Source organism: Salvelinus sp. IW2-2015, unplaced genomic scaffold (genome assembly GCF_002910315.2).
Source record: "Salvelinus sp. IW2-2015 unplaced genomic scaffold, ASM291031v2 Un_scaffold2273, whole genome shotgun sequence".
Taxonomy (NCBI): Eukaryota; Metazoa; Chordata; class Actinopteri; order Salmoniformes; family Salmonidae; genus Salvelinus; species Salvelinus sp. IW2-2015.
The window spans coordinates 87932-98408 of record NW_019943600.1 but is presented as its reverse complement, the minus strand read 5'-3'; the positions used below and the strand labels follow the sequence as shown (position 1 = coordinate 98408).

General features: G+C 44.9%; 2 protein-coding genes across 2 annotated transcripts in view; both read left to right on the top strand.

Annotated features, from left to right (window-relative positions):
* Window positions 1–9703, top strand: part of LOC112073473 (disintegrin and metalloproteinase domain-containing protein 19-like) — a 15263-nt gene extending 5560 nt beyond the window's left edge. The window contains 14 exon segments of the mRNA XM_070440157.1: window positions 197–316; window positions 535–674; window positions 983–1160; window positions 1344–1353; window positions 1356–1417; window positions 1420–1431; window positions 6976–7117; window positions 7120–7162; window positions 7341–7345; window positions 7900–8008; window positions 8132–8345; window positions 8733–8810; window positions 9574–9594; window positions 9596–9703. Of these exon segments, the coding sequence (XP_070296258.1) occupies window positions 197–316; window positions 535–674; window positions 983–1160; window positions 1344–1353; window positions 1356–1417; window positions 1420–1431; window positions 6976–7117; window positions 7120–7162; window positions 7341–7345; window positions 7900–8008; window positions 8132–8345; window positions 8733–8810; window positions 9574–9594; window positions 9596–9703 (1242 nt within the window).
* A 146-nt stretch (window positions 9704–9849) lies between these two features.
* LOC112073475 (tyrosine-protein phosphatase non-receptor type 23-like) overlaps window positions 9850–10477 on the top strand; it is a 6830-nt gene continuing 6202 nt past the window's right edge. Inside the window, exon 1 of the mRNA XM_024140761.1 lies at window positions 9850–9883. Within this exon, the coding sequence (XP_023996529.1) occupies window positions 9850–9883 (34 nt within the window). The remainder of the gene's footprint in view (window positions 9884–10477) is intronic.

Here is a 10477-nt window from a genome sequence, read left to right as displayed (position 1 = left end):
CACACACACACACACACACTCCTCAACAACAATGCTCAGCTCATAACATTAGTGTTACACACACTGCTTACTGCACTCTCCTTTGATCCATCCATCCTTAATCCATCTCTTTCCTTAATCCATCTCTTTCCTTAATCCATCTCTTTCCTTAATCCATCTCTTTCCTTCATCCATCTCTTCCTTCCATTAAGACCAGTGGAACTACAAAGCTGTGTTATTTTGTTTCCCCAGGGGCGTGGCGTTTCAGGGCACCACCATTGYGCTGGCCCCTCTCAGAGCCATGTGCTCAGAGTACCAGTCAGGGGGAGTCAACTCAGTAAGACTACAACAGAACTCTGTCGTTTGAGATTTGACCATAGCCAATACCAGCCCACTAAAGATTTCTCTAAAGTTGTAATAACGTTGTGATGTATTTGTAATAGCACACATAGATCTAGAACCAAGCTAACATGAGATGTATGTCCCTTTGACTTTCAATATGGGAATCCACCTCTAACCATTGACCTCTACCCCCTGACCTCTACCCCCCTGCAGGACCACTCTGACAGTGCTGTGGGAGTGGCAGCGACCGTGGCCCACGAGATGGGGCATAACTTTGGCATGAGCCACGACAGCCCTGGGTGCTGCCAGGCCAAGGCTGATGATGGAGGCTGCATCATGGCTGCTGCCACTGGGTGAGAGAATCTATCTATGTTGAAAATCAATTTTTCTATTAAAAATATTTTATCTCAATGACAATAAACCTGTATGAATAAAGGTTAAATAACTAATGATATAATGATTGATCCTGCTTTGTAAAAGACAGTCCTGGGACATGTTCAGCTGAGCAAAATGTTGTGGAATATGAATGTCTGTATAGAAATATATTACGTAGAACATACTTTCTTCTCTGACATGTAGAGTAGAAGGAATCACGTAGTCTATTCATGTTCTATCTGTACCGTTGGCATCGTTGAATACACCCCTGTTGTGTGTGTCGCAGCCACCCGTTCCCGCGTGTGTTTAATGGCTGTAACCAGCGGGAACTGAGCAGGTATCTGAGCTCTGGAGGGGGGAAATGTCTGTTCAACCTCCCCAACACCAGAGCCATGCACGGGGGGCAGCGCTGTGGGAACGGGTACCTGGAGGATGGAGAGGAGTGTCGACTGTGAGATGAGGAGGTGAGGGGGAGGGGAGGTGTGTGTGTGTGTGGTGTGTGTGTGTGTGTGTGTGTGTTGGTGTGTTGTGTGTGTGTGTGTGTGTGGTGTGTGTGTGTGTGTGTGTGTGTGTGTGTGTGTTGTGTGTGTGTGTGTGTGTGGTGTGTGTGTGTGTGTGTGTGCTGATTATACATCCTCTCTCTGCAGGAGTGTTCCAGTCCTGCTGTAATGCCAACAACTGTACTCTGAAGCTGGACAGAGTTTCCCACGGAGTCTGCTGTCACACAACTGTAAGGTACTGTACACTGTCCTCTCTCTCTCTGTCTGACGTCTTCTCTCTCTCTCTCTGTCTCTGTCTGTCTCTCTCTCCTTTCTCTGTCTCTGTGTTTCTCTGTCTCTCTGTCTGTCTCTCTCTCTCTCTCTCTCTCTCCTCTCTTCTCTCTCTCTCTTCTCTCTCTCTCTCTCTCTCTCTCTCTCTCTCTCTCTCTTCTCTCTCTCTCTCTCTCTTCTCTCTCTCATTGAAGAGTCCAGATTGTGTTGTGCGTTTAATAGTCCACGCTGTCCTTCTATCTCTCTTTCTGGTCGTCCTCTCGCTCTCTCTCCCCTACTCAATTCAATTCAAAGGACTTTATTGGCATGGGAAACATATGTTTACATTGCCAAAGCAAGTGAAATAGATAGTAAACAGAAGTAAATTAAACAATACAAAATTTATATTAAATATTACACAAGTCTCAAAAGAATAAAGACATTTTAAGTGTCCTATTATGTCTACATACAGTGTTGTAACGATGTGCAAATAGTTCAACTACTTTAATAAAGGAAAATAAATAAATATGGGTTGTATTTACATTGGTGTTTGTTCTTCACTGGTTGCCATTTTCTTGTGGCAGCAGGTCACAAATCTTGCTGGTGTGACGGCACACTGTGGTATTTCACTCAGTAGATATGGGAGTTAATCTGAGGGAAATATGTGTCTCTAATATGGTCATGCATTCGGCAGGAGGTTAGGAAGTGCAGCTCAGTTTCCACCTCATTTTGTGGGCAGTGTGAGAGAGCCAGGTCTGCAGTGTGAGAGAGCCAGGTCAGCCTATGGCTCTCTCAATAGCAAGGCTGTGCTCTGTACATAGTCAATGCTCTGTACGTAGTCAAAGCTTTCCTTGATTTTGGGTCAATTAGCATTTTAGTTTGCTCAGTTTTTTTGTTAATTCTTTCCAATGTGTCAAGTAATTATATTTTTGTTTTCTCATGATTTGGTTGTGTCTAATTGTGTTGCTGTCCTGGGTCTCTGTAGTTGTATTTGTATTTATTATGGAACCCCATTAGCTGCTGCCTTGACATACTTCTCCCCATCTTAGCCACTGTTGCATCAATATGTTTTGACCATGACAGTTTACAATCTAGGGTTACTCCAAGCACATTAGTCACATCAACTTGCTCAATTTCCACATTATTTATTACGATATTTAGTTGAGGTTTAGGGTTAACTGAATGATTTGTCCCAAATACAATGCTTTTAGTTTTAGAAATATTTAGTACTAACTTATTCCTTGCCACCCATTCTGAAACTAACTGCAACTCTTTGTTTAGTGTTGCAGTCATTCCAAAAAGTATCCGTAATGTTCGTAGAAACATGTCAAACGTTTTTTATAATCAATCCTCAGGTTGTTTTTAACATACATAATCGATAATATTTCAACCAGACGGTAACCTATTCAATACTACAGAGAAAGAAAATGTCGAGCTACATCGCAGGAACTAATCAAAGGACACCTGACGCGTTTTGAAAAATCTCGCTCATTTTTCTAAATAAAAGCTTGTCCAAACATAAAAATTCTGTCCCCTAGCTGTAAGAAGTTAACAGTTTTTACAGTCATTTTCTTAATGGGTGCATGCTTATTAGTAACTGTGATAAGCAATTTCATAAATGTGTCAAGTGTAGCGTCTGGTTGCTCCTCATTACACACCACGGACCAACAAATATTCTTTACATCAACAACGTAGGAATCGCTACAAAACTTATTGTGTGACCTTTTATATGCTATATTAAGCCCAGCCTTTGGAACTTTGGGTTTCCTAGATATGGCTACTATTGTGATCACTACATCCGATGGATCTGGATACTGCTTTCAAGAAAATGTATGTGGCATTAGTAAATAAGTGATCAATACATGTTGTTGATTTCATTCCTGTGCTGTTTGTAACTACCCTGGTATGTTGACTGATAACCTGAAGCAAGCTTTTTCTTGAGTGGGCAGCTTGATGAAAGCCAGTCAATATTTAAATCACCCAGAAAATATACCTCTCTGTTGATATAACATACATTATCAAGCATTTCACACATTATTCAGATACTGACTGTTAGCACTTGGTGGTCTATAGTAGCTTCCCACCAGAATGGGCTTTAGGTGAGGCAGATGAACCTGTAGCCATATTACTTCAACAGTATTTAATATGAGATCCTCTCTAAGCTTTACAGGAATGTGGTTCTGAATATAAACAGAAACACCTCCACCATTGGCATTTCTGTATTTTCTGTAAATGTTATAACCGTGTATTGCTACCACTGTATCATCAAAGGTATTATCTAAGTGAGTTTCAGAGATATGAAATAAGAATATGAAAGTTATCTGTTACTAGTAATTTCTTGATTTCTTGAACCTTGTTTCTTCAGCTACCTACTTTAACGTGGGCTATTTTTGGCACTTTTCTTCTGTTTTTTATTGGTTTACTGAGAAGCTTAGCAGAAGTAGATATGCTCATGTTATTTATATTAGTGCAGGATGAGCTGCACACAGTGGACTTCCTCCTAGGGCACACCGCCTCAGTGCTAACAGTATAACTCTGGTTCATAGGCACATGATTACTGCGTACAATAGCTGTAGGATCAGCAGAGGCATTCAGGGTAGTTAGAGGGACATAAATGAGGTTACTTACATTGTGTCTACTAACGCTCCTGGGATAATGTACATTTGCTGAAGCATTATGAAAACTCTACATCACAATCGTAGGGAATAACTGAGCTGGGCTTGGGTCATTGATAWGTCATTGTCTCAACGCAGCCTTATAATGCTGTGAAAGGATCCAGGAACCCAAATGATTTGGGTGGATCCCATCCTCCTTATAAAACATGTTTTGTTTCCAAAAGGTATCAAAATTGTTAACAAAAACTACACCCATTGAGGTGCAATAATCACGTAGCCAGTTGTGAAGAGAAAGAATCCTGCTTAAGCATTCACTGCCACGATTCAGAGAGGCCACAGGGCCAGATATGATGGGTCTTTTGTAAGAGTCAGCTCTTTAAAATCCAGTTTCAACTGTTCAGAGCTGCCCTTCATAATGTCATTAAAACCCACATGGACTACGATAGAATCGATTTCTATGTCCAGATATAGTACATTCAGGAGCAGCTTAGTGCAGCTTTAATGTCATTTCCTCGAGCTCCGGGATATGACATAGTTTTTGCACCAGGAATGGTCACATTTCTTACCATGGAGCTGCCTAAAATCAAGACTGGCGAGACGGTCAAGGAAATCTGTCCACTCACTCCCGCGCTTCACAGGATTCGGAGAACCTTTTATGGACGGACGAGAGGCAGGATAACGTGAGCCCATTGCTCCCGACGCCTGGTGCAGGCCTCCGACAGATGGAAGGTTGCCGACTTCGACCTCGAAATCGTAGTAGTAGGCACTGCAGCTACAGACACAGGCAACCCCCAGTGATAAAGGTGCAGGAAGATCAGGCTTCAGGACGGCAAAACGTTTCATTGTTTGTATCCGCTCCGGACCTCTCGTTGGGAGTGATGACTGTTTTGCGGGAGGCCTCTGTCTTCGGCTTCCACAACTCGAGACATGCCACCATCGTTGATTGCCATGCTCCTCTTGCTGTGCTCCTTCGACTCCACTATCAGATGGGGGATCTCCGGGCAACACCGGCCAGTCGGACAAACGACAAGGCGGAGATGCATCCAACAAGCACGAACGCCATCCAGCCATCGGCGTATAGAATTCTTATGTAGGCTGGCGACCTGCGTGATCAAGGAAGCCTATAGTCCTCGGCAAGTAAACAATTGTCGCATTGGAACTCCAAATGATCCAGTTTATCCCGAAACAAAGCGTAGTAGATACATCTCCTACAGTGTTAGAACAGTTCATTTATTTCTCCAGACAAAGAGAACTGGTACCAACTTCGTTAGCTTGATGGCTAGCAGCTTAGCTTCTCTGTCAAGCAGGCTTCAACCTGTCTGTTAAGCGGGATTCCGGGACAAGAAATAGCAGTCCTCAGCTGTTAAAAGCTAAACGCATCGCGGAATCCACACATAAACAAGTTCGGTATTCATATTTAATGAATAGCGGTTTTGTTTTAATCAGAAATAACAAACCAAGTGTTTTCCAGCATAAAATGTTCAGCTGGGGTCTGTTTGTGTTTGTGAACAGAGCCCCAGGACCAGCTTGCTTAGGGGACTCTTCTCCAGGGTCATCTCTCTGTAGGTGATGGCTTTGTTATGGAAGGTTTGAGAATCGCTTCCTTTTAGGTGGTTGTAGAATTCAACGGCTCTTTTATGGATTTTAATCAATAGCGTATATTGGCCTAATTCTGCTCTGCATGCATTATTTGGTGTTTTACGTTGTACACTGAGGATATTTTGGAGAATTCTGCATGCAGAGTCAAAATTTTGTGTTTTTCCCATGTTGCGAATTCTTGGTTGACCTCAGACCTCACAACCATAAAGGGAAATATGTTCTATAATTGATTCAAGTATTTTTTGCCAGATCCTAATTGTTATGTCGAATTTTATGCTGCTTTTGATGGCATAGAAGGCCAAGAAGTTGCCTTGTCTCTCAGATCGTTCACAGCTTTGTGGAAGTTACCTGTGGCGCTGATGCCGAGGTATGTATAGTTCTTTGTGTGCTCTAGGGCAAAAGTGTCTAGATGGAATATGTATTTGTGGCCCTGGCGACTGGACCTTTTTTGGAACACCATTATTTTGGTCTTACTGAGATTTACTGTCAGGGCCCAGGTCTGGCAGAATCTGTGCAGAAGATCTAGGTGCAGCACCACGGGCTTTTTTGGGTTGGAGGATATTGTATTTTGTCCTGTAGTTCATTTAATGTAATTGGAGAATCCAATGGGTTCTGATACTCTTTAATAGCTGATTCTAAGATTTGTAATTGATCTCTCTCTGTCTCTTCCTTCAATCTCTCTCCCTCTCTTTTCCTCCAATGTCCTCTCTCTTCCTCCAATTCCTCCTCTGTCTCTCTCTCTCTCTCTCTCTGTCTCTCTCTCTCTCTCTCTCTCCCTCTCTCTGTCTCTCTCTCTCTCTTGTCTCTCGCTCTGTCTATCTCTCTCTCTCTCTCTCTCCTCTCTTTTCCTCTAATGTCTCTCTCTCTTCCTCCAATCTCTCTCTCTTTCTCTCTTCCTCCAATCTCTCTCTCTGTCTCTCTCTCGCTCTCTGTTTCTCTCTGTCTCTCTCTGTCTCTCTCTGTCTCTCTCTCTGTCTCTGTCTCTGTCTCTCTGTCTTTTCCTCTAATGTCTCTCTCTCTTCCTCCAATCTCTCTCTCTGTCTCTCTCTCTCTCTCTGTTTCTCTCTGCTCTCTCTTCTCTTCTCTGTCTCTGTCTCTGTCTCTGTCTCTGTCTCTGTCTCTCTCTGTCTCTGTCTCTGTCTCTGTCTCTTCTCTGTCTCTGTCTCTGTCTCTTCTCTGTCTCTCTCTCTCTCTCTCTCTGTCTCTGTCTTTCTGTCTCTCTCGTCTCTCTCTGTCCTCTCTCTCTGTCTCTCTCTCTCTCTCTGTCTCTCGCTCTGTCTATCTTTCTCTCTCTCTCTCTCTCTCTCTCTCTCTAGTTGAAGACTCCAGGTGTGTTGTGTCGTACTCCATCCGGGTCATGTGACCTACCTGAGTACTGTGATGGGAAGGCGAGTCTGTGCCTTCTAACTTATACCTTGGTGATGTACTTCCTGTGCCGGGGGCAGGCCTACTGCTACACCGCATGTGTCTCACCCTGGAGCAGCAGTGTCAATCACTCTGGGGGCGGGTTATACTTGTCAATCCTCTAGGGCGGAGATAGTAGACAGTGTTATTGCATCCTGTTATAAGTAAAGAATTGGTTTTAACAGCACTTTTCAATTTAACGCTCCCCTCAATTGAAATCATTTTCCCAAATAATTGCTCCCACTATTGGGTCCTCAGATTGGTTCGAAGGAGAAAGGAAAGGTTGTTACTGGGCTCTCTGTTGGTGTTGTTTCTGCTTTAAAACCAGTGATCTCACAGGACACGGCTTATCTGACACAGGAACTGTCTGCTAGCAGGAAGTGACATAACATGTGTGTTTAGTCCTCTCTAGACGGCCGTGCTGCTCCAGACCTGTGCTTAGGAAGGTGAACGAGGCACAGGAACATCTGTCTGCTAGCAGGAAGTAACAATAACACTGTGTGTTTTATCCCTCTCTAGACGGCCGTGCTGCTCCAGACCTGTCTTTAGGAAGGTGAACGAGGCAGGAACATCTGTCTGCTAGCAGGAAGTGACATAACACTGTGTGTTTTATCCTCTCTAGACGGCCGTGCTGCTCCATGACCTGTGCTTATAGGAAGTGAACGAGGCAGGAACATCTGTCTGACTGAGCAGGATGAACATAACCAACGTTGTGTTTTTCCGCTCTAGAACGGCCTTGCTGCTCCAAACGCTGTGCTTAAGGAAAGGTGAACGAGGCGGAACATGCTTGCTGCTAGCAGGAAGTGACATAACACTGTGTGTTTTATCCTCTCTAGACGGCCGTGCTGCTCCAGACCTGTGCTTTAGGAAGGTGAACGAGGCAGGGGACACCTTTGGGAACTGTGGCAAAGACCTGCTGGGTAAATACAGAGGATGCAGAGACAGGTGAGGAGACACATTTACCAAACGTTGGCACCAAATACATGTGATCCTTCAACTTCCATTTATCCTTTTATTTATCTTCCATCTCTACATATACGAATCCATATGACCTTTCTGCTGTTTCAGGGATGCTAGATGTGGTAAGATCCAGTGTGTGAGTTCAGCCTCCAAGCCCCTGGAGACTAACGCTGTTCCCATCGACACCACGGTCCGGGTGGGTAACGGGAAGGTCCTCTGTAGGGGGACACACGTTTACCGACCAGGCCAGGGGGGCGAGGAACAGGGGGACACACTGGACCCAGGACTGGTCATGACTGGGACCAAGTGTGGCGAGGACTCGGTGAGGAGGGGAGTGGAGAAGGGACGGGTGTGGGGTGTGTGTGTGTCTCTGGGCTCTGTGCTGCAGGGGAGATGTATTCTTTTCCTGTGTTTGTCTCCTCCTGCAGATGTTCTGTCAGTGTGTCTGTATTTTAGTCCTCTAAGAGCTCTCTGTTGTGGCAGGATGGACTGGACTATCTACTTATGATAATGATTATCTCTCTCTCTCATCCCTCTCCTCTCTCTCTCTCTCCTCTCTCTCTCTCTCTCTCTATCTCTCTCTCTCTCTCTCATCCCTCTCCTCTCTCCTTCTCTCATTCTCTCTCTCTCATCCCTCTCCTCTCTCTCTATCTCTCTCATCCTTCTCCTCTCTCCTCTCTCTCTCTCCTTCTCTCTCTCTCTGTAACAGATCTGTTTCGGAGGAGAGTGCCGCAACGCGTCTTTCCTGAGGGCGGATGAGTGCAATGCCAAGTGCCACGGCCATGGGGTATGGGAGGGGCTGGGTGTGTGATAGGGGAAGGGTATGGGAGTGATGTGGGAGGGGTAGGTAGGCGTATGGGCTACTGCAGAATAAGGGAAGGTGTTGGGTCTGAGGTTATGGACTCAGGGGTTTAATAAAGCTGTTATAACACATTATATAGAGTAGGAGGAATATTGACAGGTTGTCAGAGTTGAAACCGTGTTGTGGTTTCTTCTTCTCCTCTCTCTGAACAACAACCACTACTGTACTCTCTCCTTCCTCCCTCCTCCTCCTCCTCCTCCTCGCTCCTCCCTCTCCTCCTTCCTCTTCCTCCTTCCTCCTCCTCCTCCCTCCTACCTCTCCTCTCTCTCTCCATCCTGCTGCCTTCCTCTCCTTTCCTCCTCTCTCTTCTCCCCTCCTTCCTACCTTCCTCTCGCTCCTCCCCTCCTCTTTCTCTCTCTCGTCTCTCTCTCTTCTCTCTCTCTCTCTCCTCTCTCTCCTCTCTCTCTCTCATCCTCTCTCTCTCTCTCTCTCTCTCTCCCTCTTCTCTCTCTCTCTCTCTCCTCTCTCCTCTTCTCTCTCTCTCTCTCGTCTCTCCTCTCTCCTCCTCTCATCTCTCACTCCTCTTCTCTCCTCACTTCTCCTCTCCTCTTGCTCTCCTCTCTTTCTCCTCTCACTTTCTCACTCTTCTCTCGTCTCTCTCTCCTCTTCTCTCTCTCTCTCCTTTCTTTCCTCTCTCTCCTCTTTTCTCTCCTCTTCTCTTTTCTCTTTCTCTTTCCTCTTTCTCTAGCTGTGTAACAACAATCACCACTTGCCACTGTGACTCAGGCTGGGGCCCTCCCCTGTGTGAACCAGGAACGGGGACACGGAGGGGACCAGGAGGAGTGTCGACAAGTGGCCTGTCAATTGAACCACAGTAGTTTATCAATCAACCAAACGAGTTTACCTCAAACATAATGATATCAGTTCGGTCAGGACTATCAATTTAAATCCTAATGCAGTGGCAAGAAAAGTATGTGAACCCTTCACTTTGATTTCTTCTAGGGCTTAATTTTTTGGTCATAAAATGGTGAATCTGATCCTTTCTCTAAACTACACAGGTACACACAATAGACAAACAACCAGCAATCCTGCTCTAAACGAAGACTAATACACACAGGCCAGATAACAGGAAAATTTTTTTAATAGATATTTCGTTTTTTCATGTCTTTTTTACTTTATGATAACGCCACACCGCTATCCGTGTAAACATGATTCCGCTAGGTGCATTAGTGAGAAAAGAAGTGGAAAGCCCTTGGGATTTTAATATCCTGTTTGAACCCTTGTTCCTTTGGGCACAGCAATAAACGATTTCAAACTCACGCAAAATGTTTTGTCTGTCTTGTTGCAGATCAGAACCAATGCGACAATTAGGTATGCTGTGCAACAACTTTTCAGTTCAGCAATATTCTTGGGATCTCTTGGTGTGAACCGGAGCATCTCAATCGGCAGCATCAATCGGGTTGGGTCAGGACTCTGACTGGGCCATCTCCAGACGGCGTATTTCTTCTGAAGCCCATTCTGTTGTTGATTTACGTCTGTGTTTTGGGTCGTTGTCCTGCATCACCAAACTTCTGTTGAGCTTAATTGACGGACAGATAGCCCTACATTCTCCCTCTGCCCCCGCATCAGTTCTTATGCATAGAGCAAGACAA